Genomic DNA, 25227 nt, shown 5'->3' with positions numbered 1-25227 from the left:
AATCGGCGGACGAGCATGGGAATCCTTCCACGGTCAGCAATTATGACTTTATTCCCTCTCGAACAGAGACCCTTCACTACCTACTCTCTGTCAAATTACACTATCAATAATGGGTGACCACATTTCATTGGACGAGCATCATTTTCCAACTACTTCCCGGCCTTCGGAAAACGAATCCGCACCAGCCCCGAAACGGCGGAAACTCCGCAAGGGGACCCAGTCATGTTGGGAGTGCAAGCGGCGGAAAGCAAAGTGCATCTACTCTGATCACCTTGGCGTCTGTGAATCTTGCAAGAGACGTGGAACAGACTGCGTTAGCCAGGATGTGCAAGAAGCCCCGCCTCCGCTGGGGAGTAACAAGCATGTCGTTGATCGTCTTGGAGAAGTCGAGGCCTTGGTGCAGCATTTGATCAAGGCTTCACAAACTGAGACACATTCACAAGAGAGGCTTGTATCTCCTGAGAGCTTGGGGTCAAGAAGGCGAAGCCACGATGGCGACCATTATTCCAATTCACCTACCGTAGCTCACACAGATATCGATCCTGGCAGCGAAGACTTACCTACAGTTAGTCATGAAATGTCCGAATCATGAATTTAATACTGACATTGTTTAGAATATCATTCCAAGTACTACACTAGAGCTAGAAGGATCACCGTCACTTCCATCAGAGGATGAATTTGGTGATCTATACAATGAGCTTATGGCTGCCTGGCCTAACCCAAACGATATGAAAGTCATCCTAAGCCTTCCAGTTGAGCCCTCACAAATCATTCGCGCGCTCACTTGCGCACCGCCGAAGGATCGAAATTCCGGTCTTCCGTCTCCTACCAACCTTCTTCGATTACCACCACGCGGATCACATCCTGTCCTCGTGGCGCGAAAGATGCTTGTCCTAGCCACGTATCTCCAAGGAGTGCCGATAGCATCAGAAAGATATCTTGACAAGCTCAGCCTAAACTACGAGACGATAATGGCTCGATTGGCCAAAGTCGCGCATGACAAGGTCACGTGTAACGATGATCTTGTCTCCTCCCTCGAAGGCATAGAGTGCATAATGCTCCAAGGCCTGTACGCAAACTACAAAGGAGATCTCCGGCGTTCTTGGCTTGCGGCTCGCCGGGCGGTCATGATCGCTCAAATGATGGGTCTCGACAAAGGAGTAGTTCCATTTTCCTTCCGGGATGTTGCCGTCGATGTCAATGATTTATGGTTCCGTCTCATCAACTTTGACAGATATCTATGTCTGATGCTTGGTCTTCCCCAAAGTTCACCTGATGAGCCACTTCCTCATGTGGAAGAACTCGAATCATATCCGTCCAACCGGAAGTTGCAGAATCTTTGTTCGATTGCCTGTGGGAAGCTTTTGAACCGGAAACCATCAGAGATCTACGATCAGAACATCACTGAAGAGGTTGACAAAATTCTTCGAGATGCTTGCACTTCAATGCCGGCGCAATGGTGGGTCATGCCTACTCTTGCGTCGCACTTGGAATTACCTGACAGAATCCGCGAAACCTTGAGATTTAACGATCATTTTATGCAGTATCATCTTTTACTCCAATTACATATGCCATATTTATTGAAAGAAGGTGGTAAAGAGAATTGCGGTTATCACAAGCTCACTGCAATAACAGCAAGTCGAGAGATCTTGACGCGTTTTGTCTCGGTCCGATCGATGCCTCAAACAAAGACGCATTGTCGTGGAACCGACCTCATCGCTTTCATGGCATCTACGGCATTGACGCTTGGCCATATCCTTTGCGATCATCGTCATAAAAGAATCGAAGATAATGGATACCATTTCATTGTCCAGCAGCGATTGAGTGATCGAGGTCTGCTGGAACAGGTGCTTTCTATAGCAGAAAACAATATGCAAAGTCCTGATGACGATATTTCCAAACGGCTAGCGACACTTCTTCACTATCTTCTTGCTATGGAGGATAACGTAACTGCTGGTGTGCGGTACAGTGTATCGTTCGCGGAAGATGCCATGAAAGATGGGAGCTTAGGCCATCATGTTAAAGCCAATAACGATGGAACCGAGCTAGAGATCCATCTTCCTAACTACCCGCTGATCAAGATATTGCGTCGGGATCCAGAAGGAAAGGAAGCTTTGCCGACTGTGATGGAATTGCCTTGGGGCAATATACCGGTTGATAATAGAGGAGGCGGAAGAGCGAATGTTGGGATAGCAGGTTCCTATTCGGGCGTTGGCATTACTGAACCATTGTCGTCGACGGAAGCTGAGAGTTCTAGAGGAGACCCAGCCATAGATGCAGAACTCCCGCAAATTATGCCAGGAGGTTCAGTTCCAGATACATGGACGTTGGAAGGGATTGACATGAGCTTTTTGGATGCTTTCACGGATGGGCCAGCTATTATTTGACGGAGCAGATTTAAATCTAATGAATTACTATCTAAGAGAAAGAAATGTGCTTTTGAATGGTACTCGTTGACTATTTAAATCAAGATCGAGATAGCAGTAGTCTCGGGCTGCAGAACAGGGTATTCAACAGTGCCTTCGGTCTGAGCCTTTGAGTATTTCTCAAACTCCACTCCAGCACTCTTAAGATGGCTGTAAAAGTCCGCAGCAGCCTTCTTAATAGCCTTGCAGTTGAACTTTGTGTTTTCGGTTATCGTGCGGTTCTTGTTGACATTGTATAACGACTTGGCGTAGGTGATCAGGTTGTAGTCTTGCTGCACCTTGTAGCTGAGGAGCTCGGGCAGCTGGGCAGCCAGAAGCCAGTCTTTCCACTTCATGTCATCGGTACCGATGGGCAGAGCTGCCGTGAGGTCCTTCTCCGTGTAGCTCTGTAAAGCTTGGAGATCCTTGGGCAAAGTTGTGCATAGGGCAGGTGGCTTGGCAGGTACGAAGCTGTAGTAATAGTCCTGAAGATAATTGACCGCAGTGTGTTGTGGTGAAGCTGTGTGGATACACATGGTGACTGCGTCAATGAGCTCTTCGACAGTAGTGATAGTTGGGAACGAAGGAATCTGGCCATTGGTCTGAATCTCCTTGCACCAGTCGCCAATGTAATGATCCTTCTGCACGGCGTGGTCTGATGTGTACTGAGACTCAATGACGGTCTTGACGAAGTTGCGGATGATACCCCAAAGCAGGTACATGTCGTTGGCGTAGGGGTAGTTTTTGTACTTACCACTCTTGTCCCCCTTGATGTCGAAGCCACGCTTCTTGAGATCGTTGGGGATGTACTTCTCCTGGAAGTTGAAGTTCTTGTATGACCAGTCGACCAGCTTGAAAACATTGTTACTCTTAAAGTCGGCAGAAGGGCTCGAGGGTCCAAAGCCAGCGATTCTCGCAATGACACCTGGGACCAGGAGTTTGCGTGCGGCAGCGTTCAAAGAAAGAGTCCTAAACCAATGGGGGCTAAGAATCTCATACAAAAGTTCGCCTTCAGGGATTGTTCGGTTGGTTGCGACGATGATGGCCTCCTCGATCATGTGCGTGTCGACAAGATGGGTAGCAACCTCGTGTCTCGCCCAGTCAGCTGTCTGTGCAACAGTCTTGGCGTATCTCCAAGGCCAGTCGTCCTTTTCAGCGATATCAGCCACGTCATCTGGAGAGAGTCTTCGGTTGAAGATGGTAATGGACTTGTCCAGTGAGCCTTTGTAGTCGAGCGTGATAGCCAATGGGTGGAGACGGCCATCCTTGTGAAGCTGGAAGATAACGACCGAGGCGGCAGCGTATCGGTTAGTAGTCTTTCCAGTTGGGGTAGTGCCTTTGAGTTCGTACACTGTGTTCTGGAAGATTTGTTCGTTGGAAACGCCTGTAGCTTCTCGGAAGTAGGAATAGTCTTGGATAAGGATATCTTTTCCATCCTCGAGAATTGCCTTGACTTTATCAAGACCTTGCTTCTGTGCTTCATCGATATAAGCCTTGATCTTGTCCGTACGAGCAGTCTCGATGGTGCTAGGGTTGACACCACTGAAGTGCTGCTGGGCAAATCGGGCGTCCGAATACCAGTCATCGTACTCGCCAATGTTTCGTCCCGTCATAATGTCGGCGGCCTTATTGAGGTCATCCGTGTTAGGAGTGCAGCCATTGCTTGCAGAATCAGATTTGGGGAGCTGAGCCTTGTTGTACTTCTCGACGTCGGCAAGAGTAGGTCCCTTGTAGGGGGTGTTCTCGTGATCAATATCTTTAGGGATGATAAACGAAACAGCCTGGGCAATCTTGGCTACGAAGGCTGTTTCCTGCATATCAAAGATTTGCCCAACTCCCTCTGACCTAGCGGAGCCCGGTTTGCTTTGTCGCTCATCGGGGGGAAGGTTCGACTCATCATTACCATCAACCTTCAAGTGAGGGGGATAACCATCACTCCCGTCGCTCCACTGATAGATACGCTTCTTTAGATCGAGCTCTCTCTGTATAGGAAAGATGGGCTCGAAGCCGCGCTTATCAAAGTGGGAGACAGCACTATGAAGTGGTTAGCAGGTTGAGGTAAACTGCAAGATTTGAGGTTTGCATACGCGTCTTCCAAAATACTGTATATCTCAGTCAAGGCCAATCTGGTACCCTTGTAAGTTCCCTTCTTGAGACCTTCGTCCGCAACAAGGTCTCCGTCAAGAGCTCCATATTCATTAGTACTGAGTGCAATGCCTTGCTTTAGAAGTTCATTGAGAAAGACTCCCTTGTCCCAGACTTCAAGAGGATCATGTTCGATATTGTGCTCGAGTCCAGAGCCCAGGATCGAGTCCAGCTTGGACCTGGGCGGGACAATATGGCCAGCAACTGCAGACATTGTGTAAGAGCTCGCTCGATATCAAGTGTTAAGGATGAAGAAGAAGGGAACTAAATGGATGAGATAAAAATGAGAATGGATATTTGAGAGATTGATTCTGTGCTGGTGGCAGCCCCTATATACCAGAGATGCTGAAAAATGTCTTGACCCTTAGATGGTTCAGAGGCAACCTAGATTCCATTGTGGCAGAGGAGAGACAGTCCTCGGCAATGGCCGTCGTGTCGACAGGGAAAGACGTAACCATCCCGGTGTCAGCTACGAAGGTAGGAGATAGAAGATACACTGTTCCCAAACCAAGAACCTGAGTGGAAACTGCTTAAGCCCCTCTGACTATCAAATGAAGTGCATTGCAACTATTAAAACATGCATTTCAGCTCGCCGTAAACTGTTCAGGCATCTTTCGAATCAGCCAACCACGCACAGGTCATTCCATCAACTGCATGTGATCTTGTGACATCTTACAAGAACAGACTTGCGCGGAATATTGTAGAAGTGGTAGAGCCTTCTTAGCCAGTAGAATGCTCGACCGAAGGGCTGAGGCTTAGACAAGCCGTTGTGTAATAATGTTCTCCACAATGGCGGACTTGGCCGAGATAGTAACCGGTGATAGAAGCAACGGTTCATGCAATTCAAGCAGAAACTGCTATTTGCTGATGTGAGACGTACTAATCCTTGTACTCAGGTCGCTGATGAAAAGAGAAGGTAAGCAAATCCGGGTTCGGCCTTTGGTCATCACACTCGTTAACGGTTATCACCTCGCATTAGCCATGGCGCTAAAGACTTCGAAGGTCTAATTTCAGTTTAGTCTCTGCCTTGTGGCTAGCTGCCTAGCTAGCTCGGTTAGTAGTATTGGGATAGAAGCTTTAGTGTGAAACATATCACCATATGTGGTCATGTGTTGCTAAGTGCCACTTTCAGGGATGAGAAGTTCATGAGTGTCTCGATTCAACGGTGGAAGTATCTAACTTTTCCTTGCATATGTATGCAATCAGCCTAAGAGTAGTCATAGATGTCGGCATAAATAAGTACTAGAAATGGACTAACGTCTCCTGCAATACAACCTCGGTTCGACATCTCGGTCGTAAAGTTCGGGTAAGCCGACACAGATTTGACTATGCCTTCGGGTCTGCCCTTCCACTGTGAAAGAACAATCATTTGATCTAATCAAGTATGATATGAACATAATCAATCTTTTCCCCATATCTAAGCCTCACCATCAATCCCTGTCGACGCCGCCATCACAGTTCCGTTTTGCTGGACCCCTGTCTTATACTCCAATATTTCTGCAACGTTATGGAGACAGACTTTCAATCCCTGCTGTATGATAGACTTGGCAGGAATTTCATCAAGCTTCTTCTCTTCATAACGTCTAGTTTATATAGGTTAATTCGAAGGAAACATTTTCAAGTAAGCAGCTCTATTGTACTGCAGTCAATGGGGATTCTGGATTGAGGTTCGACTCCGAATCCGGAGTGACCAGACCTGGTATAGTATCTCGCTTATTATATCTCATAGCCGCTCAAACTATTGAACCGACCACCGTAAGCTGAAACTCCCAAGACAGTATGTCAATAGGTGCTGCTGCAGACGTTTACTCCATGTACCGACGTTGCACCGACGCAGCCAAAGCTGAGATATTGTTGTGTTATTTTAAGCCTCAGGACAAGGATCAGCTATTCTAGACTGTTCTTTACCATAATATTTCCACTTGTAGAAGCCTAGTCTGACGTGTGTTTGTGGACAGCTGAACCACCTATGCGCATTTTCGGCGTGATAGTTATACATATCACATATCTTTATGGAGACTATGCTCAGCCGCAGGTCGTATTTCATCCTGGATCAGCTAAACCAAATGGCAGTAAGAGTTTCTATAGAAGTCGATTAACTTGGCGGCGGCCGCTTAAGCTTACTACCCCTTCTAATTTTAACAGGTTTGTAGATTGTGCTTGGGACTTACCAGGGTTACAGATCCAATTCGTTTAACCGCCAGCCTTCCCACCACCTTCAGCCTTGAACTGAAATACCCTTCGTTCCCACGCATTGGAGACACTGAGCCTTGCCTATTCACACGTCATCAGTTCCTCTTCATAAGGTATCCACAATGTCTATTCAAGTTATTCCTCAAACTACTATCACCGTCGGCCTTGCCAATGATGCAGCGGATCACAAGTCTAAAGCTTGCTTGAATGCTGTTTGCCACAAGCCGGAGCCATCAAAAGATGAATTGCCTCATCACTTGGTTAATGCGATGCAGGGAATCTTTGGAAAGCATCCTGGCTATCGAACAAGTTAGTAGTCCAGGACTTATGTTTCAGAACCAAAACTCACCACTGCATACGATAGCCCATGCCAAAGGTCTTCTCGTAGAAGGTACCTTCACGCCAACTGAGGAAGCTAAGAACCTTTCCAGGGCAGCTCACTTCAACAATGCCTCTACCAAGGTTATTGCTCGCTTTTCAGTCGGTGGCGGCCTGCCTCATGTCGCTGATGTAGCCGACGGTGCTACTCCCAAGGGTATAGCCATCCGCTTCCAGGTCGACGACACCACGCATACTGATCTGATCGCTCATTCATTCAATGGATTTGCAACCCGCAATGGGGAGGACTTCCTGACTTTCCTCAAACTTTTTGGGGTGGACGGGTATACTGATGCTATGCTCAAGAAGGCCCAGGCCGGAGGTGGCGACTCCTCCAAAGAGAAAAAAGAATATGATCAAGCTCATACTGCCTTTTTGTCTTTCCTTGGAAACCCGGATCACAAGTCAGCATTGGCTTTCGTCCAGTCTGAAAAGCCAAACCCCCATACTTACGGCACTATCACATACTATGAGCCCAACACTCACGTACTCACCAACAAGGACGGCAAAGAGACCAATGTCAGGTACCGTCTTGATCCTGCTGACGGAGAGCACTTATATCCCAACAATACTCCCGAGGACAAGCAAAGGTTGGCACAGCTTGGAAACGACTACTTGGAGGATAATCTCCGGGAGCGATTCCCAAGTAAACCAATTGTTATCAATATACAAGCACACATTGCGGGTCCTGATGATGTCCTGGACGATGCTACCAAGCCGTATCAGAGTAAGGAGTTCGTCACTGTCGGAAGATTGGAGATCAACAAGGTTTCGGATGACAATGCTGCTCAGCAACAGCAGATTTCGTTTCATCCAAACCCAGAGAAGGGGGGTATTGAGGGAATCAAGTCTTCGAATGACCCCTTGATTCAAGCAAGGAAGGGTGTGTATTGGATTAGCTCGGATCAGCGACGACATGAGACACAATTGGAGTAGGACAGTTTTATCTAGTCACTTTCACATCGGTGGTGGGAATACAACAATAATGAATGATGATGGATCTAATACAGTTCATGTTATAAGATTGTAGAACGTATTGGTATTGCGCTCCACCATCACCCTGATTTTCTTAGTTTGGAATCTCTTTATCTTCTTGCATATTTTTCCAAGAAGCCAGTATACCTTTGAAGTAACTGGGAGGTTTCTGTTGCACTAGGTAAGAGAACATGAAACCAATGCGGAAGGCCAGCATAACAGTGAACCTCTACCTCGACTCCATCGTTCTTCATTGCTTCAGCTAGTGCAAAAGCATCATCGCGCAGAGGGTCAATACCGGCACACTGAATAACTGTAACCGGTCAGCAACTGGCTTAAATTCTCCAACAACGAAGCTTACGGGTAGGTGGAAGATCCTTGAAGGAATCAGCAAGAAGAGGCGAGTGTCGGTAATCAGGCTTTGCTTCGGGAGTATAAGCATCGTAAAAGGTCTCCATACCCAATGCACTGAGTATAGCATCGTCATGGTTCTGGATGTAGCTGCCATACTCGTACTTATCTCTGGGGAAGAACTTTGGGTGACATAATGCTGGAAAGTGTAGAACTTGAGCAATGACGCCAGTGATGCCATCTCTCAGGCAGTTCATTGTGAGGGAGGCGGCCTAGAAACAATCAATAACTGTGGAAGTCGAAGTCTCAGTGTTACTGACAAGCTGCCCACCAGCTGAACCACCGCTGATGATGATTCTTTCGGGGTCAATACCTAGCTTATCTGGATTGCTTTTGCACTAGAGATTGTGAGCATCAAAGTCCTGTAAGTCCGAGATTTTGACTGAACATACCCAAATGAGTCCATCATAACAGTCATCGTATGGTGTTGGGAAAGGATGTTCAGGTGCTCTGGTCACGTCAGCATTATACCCCCCATAAATCAAAGCGAAACTTACTTGCGATACTCGACGCTTACAACAACGATATCAGGATTCATCGCTGCATAAACATTCTCAATGCCATCAACTTCGTGTCGTCCAAGACACCAGCCCCCACCATGCATGCGATACATGAGAACTGCATTATTGTTCACTTTCTGTGACTTGTACACTTTGAGCTCGATACTGGTGCTATCACGGGTAGGTATATTGATCAACTCGGTGGTGATCTTTTTGTATCTATCAGGCCCGCCGGGAGGCATTACGGCGTCTGGATCACCAGCCACTGCACGAACGGCTGGAAAGTCAGGGAGACAGTTGACAGCCGAACGTGCTTTTCTGATCTCAGGCTCTGCTTGTTCGTACTCGGATGTCTTTTTGGAGAGATGGCCATATTTGGGAAGGGGTGTGAAAGGAGCTGAGAGGTCGACATGGTCACAGTTGGCTTTCATGAAACCCATTTTGACTTGCGTGGTGGGGATTCTGAGTCTCGAGGTAACGGATTGTGAATCAGTTCGCAACTTGATTCTTTACATTAAACTTGACACTTTTCCAAGCTATTTATACTATTTCATCTATACTTCTCTAGTTGTTATTATTTTTTTCTGCTTGATATCCCGGAAAAGCCCATGACTGACGGCGCATGATTCATAATGAGCACTACCTGTATTAGTCTAGCGTCAAATCATGACTTAACACTAGTGGGGATATCCATATCCTAATGGCACTAAGTTAAGCAGTACTTGGTCAACGGTTAACTTGTCGGGTGAGACCAAGTACTCCCTAACACGTGCCTCCGATTAACAGGCCCTATTTGTTGGTGTCAGGTAAGTTCTCAAACATGACTTTATTCTGTCTGTCAAGAAACTGTAAGGTTCTACAGGTCATGAAGACAACACTGCTGTCGCTGAAATAATATGACTAGATATCAAGATGATAGTTCTATCAACTTGTTTGGATGTATTATTGACAATAATATTGACCAATGGTCTTGAATAACTGGGTTCCATGTACATTATCTTGGCGCAGCTAATGCCCAGGCCTCTTAGATCTTGGGGTAAACAAACAAGTAGTCGAAGAACCATAGTGTAAACAGCATAAACTGATCTACTAATTTCGTCTCTTATATTGTCAGCGACCCATTTTTCTGATACCCTGAGGCGCAACAATCTGACATGGACCAGAATACCTACTTCTCCAACACATGAGGATAAGCACGCAACATAATCGCGTCCCCTCATCTAATTCCATCACAACTTTGCTGATCCATCGAAACTTCTATCTTATAATGCCCAAGTCTGCGAATACCGCAGATGAATATGATATCATCAACCATCAAGACTCAGCACTAGACCCTGGAGTCGTCGCTCAATTGAGGGAATGGCTCCAACCTACCGATTATCTCGCTGAGTCGGGCGAGTTTCGTCGCAACTTTCTCTCGCAAGCGCCAAAAACTGGGCTCTGGATCTGTCAGACAGAGGAATATCGGAAGTGGCACGATTGCCCACATCACGGAAATCTTTGGATCAAAGGTGTGCCTGGTGCTGGCAAGTCTGTTATGGCAGCCAGTCTGATTCAGCACCTCAAAGTCACCCAAGACTGCCCAGTCCTTTTCTTCTTCTTTAGGAACATTGTCGCTGCTAGCTCCTCACCCCGGGCTCTGCTGCAAGACTGGCTTGCCCAGCTTCTTCCGCATTCCCCGAAACTACAGTTCGCCCTCCAATCTCGACGGCTCACAACCAATTTGGAAGACACATCGGACAACGAACTGATTCAGCTATTCATAGAAGGTATATCTTGCGTACCGAGACTATACTGTGTCGTAGATGCCCTTGACGAGATGTTGGCCGACAACACACTCTTTTTACAGAAACTCAACAGCCTCGCTACACATCGACCTGAGACTTTGAAGCTGCTCATGACTAGTCGCCCAGAGCAACATCTACAGAAATCATTACGAGATTCATCAATTGTGCACATTAGCCTTCAGCAGAGCCTGGTTGATGCAGACATACTCGCTTACCTCAACCATCGATTTAATGTGTCGCCAAGGTCTGATATTAATCATCAATTCAAACAAGATATCATCGATATGGTTGCAAGAAAGTCTCAAGGTCTGTTCCTTTTTGCCAAATTGACGATGGATCAGTTCGAGGAGTCTCCGCCATCAGATAACCCCGTTGATATCTCCGCGCTTGAGACGTCTCTCCCAGTCGGTCTTGAGCAAACTTATACCCACATTCTGGAAAAGAAACGTTGTGAGTCTGGAATAACCACGGAGATGCAGCTTACGATACTGGAAGCCATCACTCATGCATCCAAACCGCTGCGGTTGAATGAGCTTGCAAGTCTCTTAGAATGTGTATATCCGAACCTGACAAAGCCAAATACATTCAAGTCTTTGATTGCAATGAGTTGTGGGTCTCTAATCGAGATCCTCGAAGATGAGACTTTGCAGGTAGTTCACCACTCTTTTACAGAATTCCTACGGGGGGAGAGTCGCAGTGCTTTGACGCCGAAAGCATCTACATTTCCTATCATCGACTCGCTCCAGGCACATCGACGCATGGCCTTAAACTGTCTGGAGTATCTTCAGGCTGGCTCACTGCTCTTGGACGTTGAGAAATCTGGTAAGATACCTCTTGATCCGACCATCACATTTATGTCGCCCAGAAACGCTCTTGATCTTTATGAAAGTAATCAGAGAGTCCTACACTTGAAGTCTGTTGAACAGACCGATCCATTTGACTACAGGACTGCTCGACTGCTACATCCGTTTCTTAGCTATGCTGTGGAAAACTGGTCATATCATGCAAGCTTCTACGATGTGTTGGACAACAACTTTATTCAAGCCATCACTAATTTTGTCGATCACCACAACATTCCGTTCCTGCGATGGCTGATGATTGAATGGGGGACGACTTCATCTCAGAAAGGTCTTACTCATGGAATCCCAACACCTCTCCATCTCGCAGCCTTTGCAGGGTTGTCTGGGTTTGCTTCAAAACTGTTACGACAAAATGCGTCTGTGTCAGCACTCGATGCTCAAGAGCGAACTCCCCTTCACTGGGCAGCTGTAAATGGCCATTTGAAAGCCGCATCCCTGCTTCTACAGCATGGGGCGGACCCTGACGCCGATGATATAAGGGGCCTGAAGCCGATCCATCTAGCAACTTTAAGAGACCGAGTAGAAGTTGTCAACCTACTGCTTAAAAATGGTGTCAGCCCGGACACAGCCAAAACCAAGGAAAATTATGAAGGCTATAGGTGTTGTACAAAGAGTACGAAAGGGGAAACTGCTATAACCTACGTCAGTCGTGCAGGATGTATCGGCACTGTCTTAGTCATGGCGCCTTTCTGTGACCAGATCATGCTGGACAAAATGCTGTGCCTGCTGTGCTCATGGAACCGAATAGAAGCTGTTCAAGCCCTATTAGACAACTCGCCGGTCTCACCTAATGCCACTTACCGAAATGCGACGGCATTGTATTACGCTTGCGATACACCTAGCTCGAAATGCGTTCAGATGCTGATCAACAGAGGTGCGGACGCCAAGAAATTATCTCGGCTATGCCAGGATAGCAAGACGTTCTGTAAACACGACCAGGCACCGATTCATCGGCTGGTAAAAGAATGGAGCGACACCAACGATGCAGAGTGCCGAAAGACGTTGAAGGCTCTGCTCAAAGGCGGTGCTGACATCAATCAGCTGAATGGAGAAGGGACGACTGCTTTACTCGAGGCAGCGACCTATTGTAGGAACGGATATAACAAGTCCGGTCCATGTTTGCCTTCTGTGAAGGCACTCGTTGAGGAGGGTGCAAATGTCAACGGAATTAATCCTCTCTCGGATGATGGAACTACAACGAGAGAGACGTACGTGTGGCCAAGCAGCGCTTTGCACAGAGTCGCTAGCAATAGCCGAGATTTGGAAGTGTTGAAGCTATTGGTGGACCGTGGATGCGATTTGAACAGCAAGACTCTGCTCGGACAAACAGTACTTTTGAGTGCTATGAATCCCGCACTGCGCAACCATCGACATGAATCAGAAAGTAAGACACGAGCTGTTATCGAATATTTACTTGAACAAGGAGCTGATCCTTCGTGTCATGACAATGATGGCAATTCTCCACTTTCTCATGCTATGTCACTCGGTACCAGTATATTCAAGATTCTGTTCTCAAGATGCCAGGAAGTCCAAGAAAAGAAACGTTGCTGGTTTTCGCTATCCAAACTCCGCCGAAAGGATACAGAAAAGTTCTCACAGTGCCTGGAAATGTTTCTACAGGAGGGCTTTGACATCGACACGAAAGATGAAGGTGGTAAAACACTTTATCTGTACTGCTGCCTACGGGGACCACGCGAAAGACTCGAAATTCTAATAAGCCATGGAGCAAACCCCAATCTGAAAGATGATGAGGGGAACAATGCACTATTCCTCTATTGTCTTTCCGAAAGAAACGACTGTGAAGCATTTAGACAACTCATCGCCCATGGAGTAAGTCCTCTCAAATCGAATAACGATGGCAATGGCCTTCTACACCTTATCGCAAAGTGGTATAAGACCGACGAAAAGCACGCAGAAATTGTCCACTATCTGATTGATCTGGATGTCCCTGTCAGTCCAGTCAACCATATGGGATCAACCCCCCTGCATTTGTACCAAGAAATAGATGGACGATGTCACGTCAATGAGAAGGAAAAGGGTTATCACTTCATTGATGTTCTCCGCAACAACCACAACATCGACTTCAGAGTCCTAGATAAAAATGGTTACTCGTCTTTCCACATTGCAGCCACGAAATCAGAAGCGGAGGTTGCGAAAATGATAGACTGTGCCGTCGATATAAACCTTCAAACTTCGGATTCTCAGAATGCTCTGCACCTGGCATGCCGTGCCCGCCAGCCAAACATAGTCGGTCAATTATTGACGAGAGGCATCAACTTTGATCTGCAGGATAACTTAGGCAGAACACCGCTCTATTACGCTTGCCGCTCGGGTCAAGCAGAATGCGTGGCATGGCTACTGCGTTATGGTGCTTCTCCCCATTTGAACGCATCCGATGGTTCAACCGTCCTTCATGCATGTGCAGAAGTTGCATCGGAAGAAGGCGAATCTTCCCAGCGTTCAGGCATTCCCCGACCTTGGTATCTTCGGAAGTGCAATAGTCCCCCGCCAATGGGCTTCAAGACAAATTTCTCGCCAGGTCTTTCACAAATTATTGAGTCTCTAATTGAGTCTGGTTTCGACGTCAGTTGCCGTGACAATTATGGAACAACGGCACTCGATCTTGCTCTCTTCACAGGATGTTCTGGACTGACCGAGATATTCTATCGGTCTGACAAACTCCTCGAGCAAGCTACCAAACATCTGGAGAACGACAATCATATTTCGGAGTTAGTGCTGAAGTCGCGAGGGAGACTTCGACTCCAGATATCGCTGATGCTTCCGAGGCCTTACCTGGTGTCTTTGCGTGAAGGTGATCCCAATTTCAAGTTGCTTCTTGAGAATCCTGGCATTACTCTGGGCATATTGACAACCGACGAAATAACAATGCTCACTATGAAGAGCTTCAAGGCGACACCATTGTCGACTTCAGTTCATGAGCTACTCGGTCGACTTGTGAAGCCTGAGTCTGAGCAAAATATAGACCACTTGAAAGTTATCGAGAGTGCCTATGAGTTTGTCATTTACTACAGCACATTCGATGGAGTTAAGTCGAGACTCGAGGCTGCTACTTCCGAGCCGTCAACATACAGCGGAAAGCCTTCTTTGACTGCCCTGGCAATGGCATGTTCCGGGAAGGAATCCAACTTCGTAACTGTGAAGACGCTCGTCGAAAAGCTGAAGGTAGATGTGAATGCTCATTTTGCAAGTGTTCCTTCATATGTTCGAGGAAGATCATGCGATATAGTTCCAGGTGGCACAGCTCTCCATCTCCTCTCGTCAGCAGAAGGATACTGGCAGTTAGAAGCGTTGAAGTACATTCTCGCTCAGGGCGCAGATATTAATGCAAGCGATGAGAAGGGAGAGACTCCTCTTCATATTGCTTCCGGCAGACCGGAGTATGGAAAACAAGGCCTATGGAAATCGGAAGCTGTAAGAACCCTTCTCGAGCATGGAGCCGATGTCAATATCCTTGATAAGGGAGGCGAATCTGCTCTCCACAAGGCATCTTGGGCACCCGATATCGTACAGGAACTTCTTACGAATGGAGCAGACGCCAATATTGGGGTTAAAAGCCCCTTGTTTGAGTCCATCCGTGATCAGAACCTCGGAACGCTGAATTTGCTTCTCAAATATGGGGCAAACGCTGATGCGACTGATGAAGAGTGTCAAAGCTGTTATGTTGACATGGAATCAAACAGATCTCGCCTAGTATGCCCTCTTATCTTTTCGGCATTCACTTTAACAAACTTCTTGGGGATTGTTAATGACCTATCAAATTCTGTTCCCTTACTAGTGGCACTCATCCAGCACGGTGCCGACCTCTATCTCCCGTTAAATGACGACGAGACTTTGCTTCAATTTCTATTCGAATACACTGAATACGAAATCATTGAAGCCCTACTACAAGAACCCTGTGTATCACAGATCGACTTCAACCGCCGTGATCAACAAGGTAGAACCATTTTAATGGCAGCATGTGATTGGAGACGAGACCTCTTAGGTTGTTCGGCGAAGCCACGTCGACGGCTGCAGGCATCGAAAAAGATATCCCCGTTGGAGATCTTGAGTCACGGAGCTAACGCCTCTTTGGTGGATTTTTCAGGCAAAACTGCACTACACCATTTGTTGAACAATCCCGGATACCCCGATCATGTTCTCATCAGTCTCATAAATCGACCAGAGGTATCTCCTACATTATTCCAGAAGGACAGTGATGGGTACTCACCATTGCATTGCGCCTTGCGCACATTACGTCCAACAGTTTGTGAAGCTCTATTGGAAAAAGGCGCAGATTTATCAGAACCCGATCCCCAAGGTCGTACAGTCTTGCATCATATCGCATCTCAATGTCTTCTCCAGCAACGCGAGCATGTAGATGGATGGCGGTGGTATAATGATTTGCCAGAAGATTTCTTTGACAGTTGCATCTCTCTCTGGAAGAGATATATATCTCAAGGTGGTTCGATCAATGCTGCTGATAATGCTGGGAACACCCCTTTGCATCCCTATCTGTCGATGTTGGATCCTCAGAAAGACAACGAGAAGGGGACAGCCTGCCACATAGATCACTACGAGATACTGTTTCCAGAGGAGAGTGGGGTTGATGTTTTCGCTGTCAACAAAGCTGGAGAGACGGCACTGCACAAAATCGCATCTCGGCCACCCTCAACGTATTTGGTGGAAGGGCATGACAAGGCTCTGTTTGTGATGATGATGGAGAAGGGACTAGATCCTTTGAAGGAGGATATAAAGGGGAGAAGTGCTTTGGATGTTGCGAGTGCTTGTGATAAGAAGGGTATTCTTGGGTTGCTAGCTAGGAAGTAATATATAGTGGTGCATTCAACAGAGAACTATAGTACCCCATCGTGGGGCGCAAAGATTCCACAGGTGCGTGCGGACATAACCAACTGCAACACGACGGGCGACATGCGGTTGAGAGCTGTCCCTCTCAATCAACATAACATGCAGCTGCCACAGGCTGAACTTTGTCACTATTCTCCCCTTCCTGTCCCGTCGGGTCATCAGCATACTCTTTTGGTCTCTATAATTAACAAAAGTGCCAGAGATGGCTATTATGTCACGGCTCCAGCCATTCGAGGACTGGATATTCTCTTGTAGTTGCTGGGGTACACTGTAAAGACACCCCAGCTGCTGGTGACCAATATGCAATTGCTACAAGTCATTGTCAACACCGTACGGCCCAGATATTCCTCGCCGAGACTGCGTTTGTTGTATACCAATCCTGACATTTGCAACGGCAGTCTTGAAGACAAGACAACCAGGAAGAGTAGCGGCCACCTTACATGTTTGGAGGTCCAAAGTCTGTCGTTCAAGCTTCTGCCATGGGGACCGAGGGTATTCCTTCCACGATATCTCGGATCTCCAATTCTCCGGAAAACTGGGCTCTTGACGATGGACTGTAAGACCCGGGCTGAACTGGTATGACATTCTTCTCAAAGATTGTATCCCTATGCCCCGTGAACTTTAGAGGTGACTGATTCGGATCGGGTACTAGGCCAGACAAGTAAGGCTTTTTTTTCCACAGTCAACCCGGTAAAAGGATCGCATGTCGAATATAGAAGACGAATTTGAAGTTGAACACAAAGGTATCTCGGTGCATGAATACCTAGTGCAATCGGTTCTTGAGTAGAATTTGGCCAAACATGCAAGAACATAAGCATAGAAACTTCGATGTTTCCTGATTTCAAGATAGACATATATGGAAGATTCAAGTCATCGGAGTCCTTTCCAGCGATCAGGTAACTCGGTATGGGAATAGAAACTTGTACTGTAGAAAATGACGAACATCTGATCCTTGAAAGCCGATTTTCAACAGACGATTTAGCGATGGAACATATCAGGCATTGCGGATTGACCCCCAGGTCGTCTAACATGATCCGAGTTGAGTGACCTGGCCAACATTTGTTGAAAGAATCGTTCTTATCCCGTATTTGACAAGCTTGGCATAGAGACGGATTGTTTACTTCAGATACCATGTTGCATACCTATCTAAGAGTAATGAGTGTCAAGGTCGTGGGGAAGGGGGATAAACTTTGAGTGTAACATTGGTATCGAGTGGTTGATTACCTGAAGTATATAAGATAAAATTAATAGATCAGTTTTTGGTATCCAAACTATACCTTCCATTGTTTTGTATTCACATACAAAAGAATAGAGGCTACTTTATGAGTAAATGATGAATCATGGCTGTACTATCTGCCTTGGGCATTATGTAAGGCTATGTGTATGTACAGTGAAGTCGAACAGCCACTCAGCTGCGAAACATCCAGCCTCACATGTACACAGCCTACTTAGGCGGACATAACATGTGAGACATGACAGGATAAAAGGGCCAGCGTGGCGATCAGCTTGTAGTCTTGGACTTAAAGTATGCATTATTGCCTTTACCGTTACAGGGATCACCGACCCATCAATGTACCATAATCATTATCTTTTTGTCCGACCAAAACTTAATGAAGATGGTGGCCGAGTTGGAATGGGAAGACATTTAGTTGTATATATATGACATTGAATTCAACCCATTCATTGGTAATGTCAAACTAACACTTGTTTTATTTTTGTGAAGCCGATTGAGAGAAGACGGCTTTGTTAGCCGCCCTTTCGGTCCGAGGGTTTCGGCTTTTGTTGAGAGACAGTTTCACATTGGGAAATGTTAGTGGAGGAGCCATACATTAGCGTGCAGAGGGACGTCATCTCCGATGGCATTCGGAAGTCTTTACTTTATCTTGTGACACCTCATTCATTATTCGTGTGCTGTACGAGCTGGCATAAAGTGCGGGGGAGTTTCAAATGCCGTCATGTATATAAAAGACTGAACTTCACTAGAGGATACTACCTTCTCCCATCGCAGTTCATTCAACCATAACTATTCAACAACAATCATGTCTACAAACGGCACAAAGACCCTCGACCTCAAGGAAAACTACGTCCAGATCATCAATGGCAAAAGCGCCCCGACTCAGAAGACCCACCAGGGTATAAACCCGGCTACACTTGAAAAGAAGCCTGAAGTTCCTGTTGCTTCCCAAGATGACCTGAACAAGGCTGTAGATGCTGCAAGACAGGCCTTCAAGTCTTGGTCCAAGGTTCCTTGGGCAGAGCGTAGACAGAAGCTTTTTGCTTGGGCTGATGCTGTCGAGGCGCAAAAGAAAGAATTTGCAGAGTTGCTCACTTCGGAGCAAGGAAAGCCAGTAAGTCTACATCCTTCTGGTAACTTTAATGTTTGGAGCAGATACTAAGGGCTACAGGTTGCGCAAGCTAACGGCGAGGTTGACGCTGCTGTTGCTTGGATCAAAGGCCAAGCGAGCCTTGATCTTACCGAAGAGGTCGTCGAGGATAGCGATACTCGAAAGGTCATCACCCGATACACACCTCTTGGTATTGTCGCTGCTATCGTTCCCTGGAACTTTCCTCTCATGCTTGCTGCTTCTAAAATCGCTCCCGCTCTGTTGACTGGAAATGTCATCATTGTCAAGCCTTCGTAAGAGCATCTTCACTTCCCATTACACTCCAGCTCCTGACCTTTCGCAGTCCATTCACCCCATACTGTGGATTGAAGCTCGTTGAACTTGCGCAGCAGTTCTTCCCTCCTGGCGTCGTGCAGTCACTCAGCGGAGATGATAACCTTGGACCATGGATCACCAGTCATCCAGGCATTGACAAGATCAGTTTTACTGGGTCTACACATACTGGAAAGTTGGTCATGCAGAGTGCTGCCAAGACACTAAAGCGTGTGACCCTTGAGCTGTAAGTACTTTTGAAATGGCGAGTTGGACATGCTACTGACACTTCTTTAGTGGTGGAAACGATGCTGCAGTTGTTTTTGCAGATGTTGACATTGACGCAGTGGCCCAAAAGGTGAGTGCTGTCTGACTTATTGCAATGCGAAACAAGAATTACTAACAGAGCGCAGGTCTCAACCTTGGCGTTTATGAACTCTGGTCAGATTTGCCTCAACGTCAAACGCATCTACGTTCATGAATCCATCTACGAGAAATTCCGCGACGCAGTTGTCAAGCATGTCAAGAGCTACAAGCTTGGCGATGGATCAAATGAGGGAACCAGCCACGGCCCTGTGCAAAATGAGATGCAATACAACAGAGTCAAGACCTTCTTTGAGGATATCGAAAAGCAAGGATGGAAAGTTGCCACGGGAGGAAAGTTCGATCCCGAGCCCAAGGATGGGTATTATATCACACCAACTGTGATTGATAACCCACCTGAGGATTCACGGATTGTTGTCGAGGAGCCATTTGGTAAGCTAAGCTGAATTCACTAAGAGTCGGTATACTGACATACATGACAGGCCCCATTCTTCCTCTTCTGTCCTGGAAAGATGAAGAGGAGGTTATCGAGCGCGCCAACGATACACGACTTGGATTGGGTGCTTCGGTCTGGTCAGCTGATCTGGAGACAGCTGAGCGAGTTGCGAAGCAGCTCGATGCAGGAACTGTTTGGGTCAATACTCATTTTGATATCACACCGATGGCACCATTTGGTGGACACAAGGAGTCTGGTATTGGAGCCGAATGGGGTATCAACGGCCTTAAAGGCATGTGTAATGTGCAGAGTTTGTTCTTGAGCAAGATTGCTGCTTAGGGGGGCATGACAATCATGTGTGGCAGTATGTTTCGTATCAAGACCTTTAATCAATTAAATTCAAACTCGGTTCTTATTACATCTTCAGATCGTCTCATTTCTCAGTTCCTCCTCTGCAATACAAGAGCCGAGTGCTTCCTTTTCAATAATAGTTAGTTTTCTACTACTTGAGGTGCAATATCCTGGTCTCACTACTCCTTTCATCTTCGAAACGGTGCCCATCCTCGTGAAAAATAGAGACATCGAGCTCCCATTTTTTAGGGGATAATAGTAAATGACATAAGAACCCCTTTTTAACAGCGTAGACAGACTTTCTGACTACGTCTCTTATGCTACTGAAGACCATTTCTTCTGCTACCCTGAGACCCGAGTCACACCGCCTAGGCTCGAATTGGTGGGGTAGTATACTGATTCTCCACCCGAATTTGCCAAAGCGATGTAGGCTGAATTACCTGACAAGGCAGTTCATGATAGATAGCGTCCCCATAAGACATGATGACCTCTGTGATGCGCTTAGGGGTAGTAGTACGCAATTCCACCCCATGAAACGTTACAACATCATTCCATGCATCCATGACATGGTGGCCAATATCAAGATCCCATGTCCCGCGCCAGTTAATCTCAACATACTTTTCTCCCTTCATGTACACAAAAGCACATGCTATACCTATATCACCAGTCCATGGTACGAGGGTCTTCAGTTACGGCATTAACAATGCCACCTTCGCCATGTCGACGAGTTGGCGTTGGATGTTGTCTTCTTCTTGTTTTCTAGCTCCTAAAAATATTGACGTCTAGGCCAGAGATCGCAAATTCATATGGTCTCATGTCCATTTTAACTCTTTCAAAACATCATTGGCATCGAACAAGAACGAGACAGTCAGTTCTTTCACCCGATCGGCCAATAGCATCATCATGGTTTGATGGGCATGGAATTCCAAGTTTTGAAACGCTTTATATCCAGCTTCGTCGATAGTCGGAGGAAGTAGATGCACTGGGAAAGTCGGCCCAAAGCGTGGGTCAAAATGTTGGAAAATAATCATTTTGTTGAGCGCAATTGAGGGATAGATGCTATGCAAGAAAGACACTATTGTCAATGAAGTTAATATAATGATCTTTCGGGCAAGATTGCGCATATATACGGAAGCACTTACCTTTCGTTGCCAAGTACCACGAACCCTCGCGACCAATTCTTGAATATGCCTTAGGCTATGGCTCGAAAATATATTCCGTCAGCCGCGGCAGTTGGGCTAAGAATGGAGGAGGTTCCACCTGCACACCATTCTCCCAACCATGTGCAGGATCATGCCAGCTGCCATCCATTACCTCTTGGGGTTCATAAATAGGTGAATCTAGGTCATAAGAATCATAGTCGTCATCCCATCGCAAATTCCGAAACCAGTGTTGCGAGCCGTTCGCTGGAATTTCATTGAACTCTAGCGTCAAAGGTCCTGTCGTCTCCTACGTGCTGAGTATGGCAAAGACTTCTTGGAGAACGTCGCCCGAACAGGATTTGAACGTAGAATCGTGTTCATGTTCAATCTGGAGATAGATATGTCTCACCAGGTGCCTTTGTTGAACAACCATGCGCCCGAATTCTTCCACGCAAGAGTGTCGAACAACCACCTCCCCGGACTCGTCAACGCTGCAAGAATGTCAAATCTCCAGTTTGGCCATGTTTCGCGCCCCAATGACACTCTGCCATTCGTTAGAGACCGAAGCTAAAGATGACCACCGTGGGTTCTTCTGGTCGACAATCGTGTGGAGAAGCTTGGAGCGGATCTCTGGCGGCAGAGATGACCACTGAGGGGAGCCTGAGCTGTGTAGATTCATTTTGTGCCGTTGAGTAGGTTGGATAATCTATCAGGTAGTAGAAATGTTAGCCTCTGTACTTTAGGATATGGAAATAGATAGCCTAATGAGTCTGCTCCAAAGATCATAAAATAACCTACTAATTTCGTTCCTTGTGCTTCAAACGGCCAATTTTTCTGATGGTCTTGGGGATGCGTCAGCCGGCGGTGATGATGAGGAGATTATTGGATTTAAATTAAAACCCAAAAGGCTAATAAGTAGGCATAAGGGATAAAATTTAAACCTACAGCACCTACGGAGTTGCGTACAAAAATTAGCAGGTGGCGCCAGACGGTTAACTGTGCTTAGACGCTGACGTTGCCGCGTAGCTGTGCAGGCGTCACAGAGTACCAGAACAACTGGCCGCTCAGAACAAAAGGGACGAAATTATAATATCATTTTTGCTTTAGTTCTTAGATTAGACTTCTTGACTTATATTGTTAACAAAGTTCATGGTGGTGATTTAGAGACGGGCAAAATAGTTGCAAAGTTGACATGATCTACGGAGCTAAGGAAAAAAGACCAAGACCCTGTGAGAAATTTCTCTTTCTAGCATCGCATTCGAGAAACATGATATCAGGCTTTAGCCAGAAAAACATTGAGCCGGCAGACTTTGTAAGTAGCGTAAGCAAATTCTCAAAGCCCCGCCACAATAAACTTCCCCACTACATCACAATCAGCCCTGACAGCATCCTGACCACCATCATTATGGCACGGTCTCCAGAGTTGCAGACTACAGATCCGTTCGGGCCAACACACATTGTCGAATCTGCGATAGAGCACACACACACAGCAGTCATCCTACATGGACGAGGCAGCAACGGCCTAGAGTTTGCCCAAGAGCTTTTTGACGAAACCCTATTCGTCGATGGAACCAACCTGGCCCAGAAGCTTCCAAACTGGCGATGGGTATTTCCGACTTCGCGTGAACTCTGGAGTGAGATGTTCCAGGAAGATATGCCAGCTTGGTTCGAGGCCTATTCTTTGACGGATACAACAGCGAAGCAGGATCTGCAAATACCAGGCATAAAAGAGTCGACCGACTATATCAAAAGAATCATCGACGCAGAAATTAATATCCTTGATGGAGAAAGCAATCGAGCGGTGTTGGGCGGAATCAGTCAAGGAGGAGCGATAGCGATGTGGACTCTTCTTCGCCGCCGAACCGAAACACCACTGGGTGCGTTTTTCGGTACCAACACTTGGCTTCCTTTCGCTTTGAGTCTTCAGGATTACTCGAATCAGACCCCGATGGCCGAGAAACATGAGGGCACAACATTCGTGAATGATATACTCGGTCAGCCAACATCACAGAACCCAGATCTATCTACCCCCATCTTTCTTGGTCATGGAACAGACGATACTTATGTCGATGTGGAGCTGGGACGACAAGCTCGGGATGCCCTCAGTCGCATTGGCTATTCAGTAAAGTGGAAGGAGTACCAAGGTGCGGAGTTGGAGGGCCATTGGATTAAGGCGCCTGAAGAGTTGGACGACTTGGTACACTTCTTTACAACAACGTTGAAACTTGACCATGTTTAGGTTGGTGTCTTTAATCTTTCGTGCAATCAATTAAGCGCTGCGCTCTATTATACATCTAACGTCCTCACATGAATAGTCGTATCTCAATCATTTAATCGCAATATTCCTCTCAGCAGCGTCCACCCATTCGTCGACCTCCCATCATTCCACCGAGTCCGCCGCCCATACGTCCACCGCCCATACCTCCTCCCATTCGACGTCCTCCTCCCATGCCTCCCATTCCACCACCCATACGGCCGCCGCCCATTCCTCCGTGGTGATGGTGGTGAACTTCCTTGACAGGGCGAGCTCCCATCATGCCTCCGCTGCTGCCACCGTAGCGACGGTTGTTGCTGCTTCGTCCGAAAGGAAGACACATTTTTTTTTGGATTGGATTGGATTGATTTGTGTGGTGTTTGGAGTTTTAGAGGGTAATTTGAGGTCGAATTGTGTCTGAGTAGAGTTGGTTGGTTGGTAGTAGTTTGTTGTTGGTTGATCTTTGTAGTTTCTTGTGGTAGTTCTTTTAAAGGTGATTTGTAGTTATTCTGTCTGATGAGGATAATGAATGGTACTTCTACAAGCTGGAAACCAACGAGTATTTGTATTTTTGGATTATGGGTTATGACATGAAGTGATTCGACGTCACCCTCCAATCGAGGTTGAGAAACCTGCTTCACAATATGGCAACTACCGTCATGACGCCACTCGATGGCAGCCATTACAAGCCCCCAAGCCATAATGGCGAGGCTCAGTACGTTGGCACATGTCATGGTGCCATCGCTGAAGAGTTGTGGCTGCCGTTAGAGGGAAACCTTGTTGCAACGCCCAGAAACGCCAAGCCTTGTCCAACGTCACTCCTCTGCATCGCCAAGAAGGGTCTCGGCAGACGCGTAATGATTTTATTCTTGGCTCATGACGAACCTAGAATTTCAACCTGTCTCGTGCATGATCTCAATCTGCCAACCTTATACGTGAATCGGCTTGTGGTACTTGTGTATGTAGTTGGGTAGGTCCAAGAGAATCAACACAGATGCAGAGATAGCAACCCTCCAGGTTTTGCCTCCAAACGAGTCCACACTAGTGAACTTTACATCTAGAATGTGTTCAAGGTAGAGTCGCTGGCAGATTCACACTGATTTATTTTGGAGTTCACATCTACAACTTGGAGGCTGGGTGATTGTCCAACATTTTCGGCAATCTTTTGTTGGTTGTCAACTTGTCGCTGCCAACCTCCAATCTTGGCAGTTATTGAGATGAGTGTGTGAGGTGAGACTGGGCTTTCAGTATATGATAAATACTATGAGAGATCAGTCTGCCTCACTGGAATTGAGCGGCAGAAACTCTGGGTTTATCGGCAGATGGCTGTTAGTTATATTCTTACACTTGTCAACAGAGCCTAATCACCTGCATGGGAGTGCATTCACAGTCCTGTCTATTGTACAGTACGTCAAGATGGTGCTACAGGAGCCAGAAGATAAGGCAGAAGTAATGGATCAATGGCAATGATTCGTGATGAAGATTGTGAAGCTGAATTATTGCTTTTTATCTAAGTTGCTAAATTAAACAAATCATGTTCCTC

The 25227-nt window shown here is 46.6% G+C and overlaps 9 protein-coding genes across 9 annotated transcripts; 5 read left to right on the top strand and 4 right to left on the bottom strand.

Moving 5' to 3' along the window:
• Window positions 1-30: 30 nt before the first annotated feature.
• Window positions 31-2432, top strand: EDB82DRAFT_456620 (uncharacterized protein). The gene is made up of 2 exons (XM_025730712.2): window positions 31-565; window positions 615-2432. Exons 1-2 carry the CDS (start codon window positions 110-112, stop codon window positions 2385-2387), a joined length of 2229 nt encoding a protein of 742 aa, XP_025589809.1. The 5' UTR covers window positions 31-109; the 3' UTR covers window positions 2388-2432.
• EDB82DRAFT_45961 (lipoxygenase) lies at window positions 2425-4980 on the bottom strand. Its single transcript, XM_025730713.2, has 2 exons — window positions 4493-4980; window positions 2425-4439 (listed from the first exon to the last, which is right to left on the bottom strand). Exons 1-2 carry the CDS (start codon window positions 4762-4764, stop codon window positions 2462-2464), a joined length of 2250 nt encoding a protein of 749 aa, XP_025589810.1. The 5' UTR covers window positions 4765-4980; the 3' UTR covers window positions 2425-2461.
• Window positions 4981-6370: 1390 nt separating this feature from the next.
• Window positions 6371-8114, top strand: EDB82DRAFT_486496 (catalase-like domain-containing protein). Its single transcript, XM_025730714.2, has 2 exons — window positions 6371-7052; window positions 7108-8114. Exons 1-2 carry the CDS (start codon window positions 6866-6868, stop codon window positions 8055-8057), a joined length of 1137 nt encoding a protein of 378 aa, XP_025589811.2. The 5' UTR covers window positions 6371-6865; the 3' UTR covers window positions 8058-8114.
• Window positions 8115-9538, bottom strand: EDB82DRAFT_486493 (Alpha/Beta hydrolase protein). Its single transcript, XM_025730715.2, has 5 exons — window positions 9005-9538; window positions 8900-8957; window positions 8768-8845; window positions 8458-8719; window positions 8115-8409 (listed from the first exon to the last, which is right to left on the bottom strand). Exons 1-5 carry the CDS (start codon window positions 9445-9447, stop codon window positions 8207-8209), a joined length of 1044 nt encoding a protein of 347 aa, XP_025589812.1. The 5' UTR covers window positions 9448-9538; the 3' UTR covers window positions 8115-8206.
• A 652-nt stretch (window positions 9539-10190) lies between these two features.
• Window positions 10191-11179, top strand: EDB82DRAFT_486491 (uncharacterized protein; the record flags this gene model as incomplete). Its single annotated transcript, XM_065608279.1, has 1 exon — window positions 10191-11179. A coding segment is annotated over one exon (989 nt), but the record flags the coding sequence as incomplete, so codon positions are not given.
• Window positions 11180-18559: 7380 nt separating this feature from the next.
• On the top strand, window positions 18560-20276 carry EDB82DRAFT_423837 (aldehyde dehydrogenase domain-containing protein; the record flags this gene model as incomplete). The annotated part of the gene is made up of 6 exons (XM_025730717.1): window positions 18560-18868; window positions 18926-19158; window positions 19209-19424; window positions 19475-19535; window positions 19591-19933; window positions 19984-20276. The coding sequence occupies 6 exons, from the start codon at window positions 18560-18562 to the stop codon at window positions 20274-20276; spliced, it is 1455 nt and encodes a 484-aa protein (XP_025589814.1).
• A 769-nt stretch (window positions 20277-21045) lies between these two features.
• On the bottom strand, window positions 21046-21637 carry EDB82DRAFT_45689 (uncharacterized protein). Its single transcript, XM_065607853.1, has one exon. The coding sequence runs from the start codon at window positions 21410-21412 to the stop codon at window positions 21101-21103; it is 312 nt and encodes a 103-aa protein (XP_065465560.1). The 5' UTR covers window positions 21413-21637; the 3' UTR covers window positions 21046-21100.
• Window positions 21638-22835: 1198 nt separating this feature from the next.
• EDB82DRAFT_471059 (Alpha/Beta hydrolase protein) lies at window positions 22836-23669 on the top strand (the record flags this gene model as incomplete). The annotated part of the gene is made up of 1 exon (XM_025730720.1): window positions 22836-23669. The coding sequence occupies one exon, from the start codon at window positions 22836-22838 to the stop codon at window positions 23667-23669; it is 834 nt and encodes a 277-aa protein (XP_025589817.1).
• Window positions 23670-23699: 30 nt separating this feature from the next.
• Window positions 23700-24027, bottom strand: EDB82DRAFT_520319 (uncharacterized protein; the record flags this gene model as incomplete). The annotated part of the gene is made up of 2 exons (XM_025730722.2): window positions 23700-23713; window positions 23793-24027. The coding sequence occupies 2 exons, from the start codon at window positions 24025-24027 to the stop codon at window positions 23700-23702; spliced, it is 249 nt and encodes an 82-aa protein (XP_025589818.2).
• Window positions 24028-25227: the final 1200 nt, after the last annotated feature.

Source organism: Fusarium venenatum (genome assembly GCF_020744135.1).
Source record: "Fusarium venenatum strain MPI-CAGE-CH-0201 chromosome Unknown EDB82scaffold_1, whole genome shotgun sequence".
Taxonomy (NCBI): Eukaryota; Fungi; Ascomycota; class Sordariomycetes; order Hypocreales; family Nectriaceae; genus Fusarium; species Fusarium venenatum.
Note: the sequence above shows the minus strand (reverse complement) of the source record. Positions and strands in the feature narration are given on the sequence as shown.

Bases quoted from the DNA above. Each gene is read 5' to 3' on its own strand.
- EDB82DRAFT_456620 (XM_025730712.2), top strand. From the start codon at position 110: ATGGGTGACCACATTTCATTGGACGAGCATCATTTTCCAACTACTTCC. The intron at 566-614 runs GTTAGTCATGAA...GACATTGTTTAG, and splicing joins GCAGCGAAGACTTACCTACA to AATATCATTCCAAGTACTAC.
- EDB82DRAFT_45961 (XM_025730713.2), bottom strand. From the start codon at position 4,764: ATGTCTGCAGTTGCTGGCCATATTGTCCCGCCCAGGTCCAAGCTGGAC. The intron at 4,440-4,492 runs GTATGCAAACCT...ACCACTTCATAG, and splicing joins TACAGTATTTTGGAAGACGC to TGCTGTCTCCCACTTTGATA.
- EDB82DRAFT_486496 (XM_025730714.2), top strand. From the start codon at position 6,866: ATGTCTATTCAAGTTATTCCTCAAACTACTATCACCGTCGGCCTTGCC. The intron at 7,053-7,107 runs GTTAGTAGTCCA...TGCATACGATAG, and splicing joins GCATCCTGGCTATCGAACAA to CCCATGCCAAAGGTCTTCTC.
- EDB82DRAFT_486493 (XM_025730715.2), bottom strand. From the start codon at position 9,447: ATGGGTTTCATGAAAGCCAACTGTGACCATGTCGACCTCTCAGCTCCT. The intron at 8,846-8,899 runs GTATGTTCAGTC...CACAATCTCTAG, and splicing joins GTTATGATGGACTCATTTGG to TGCAAAAGCAATCCAGATAA. The intron at 8,410-8,457 runs GTAAGCTTCGTT...GACCGGTTACAG, and splicing joins CAAGGATCTTCCACCTACCC to TTATTCAGTGTGCCGGTATT.
- EDB82DRAFT_45689 (XM_065607853.1), bottom strand. From the start codon at position 21,412: ATGCGCAATCTTGCCCGAAAGATCATTATATTAACTTCATTGACAATA.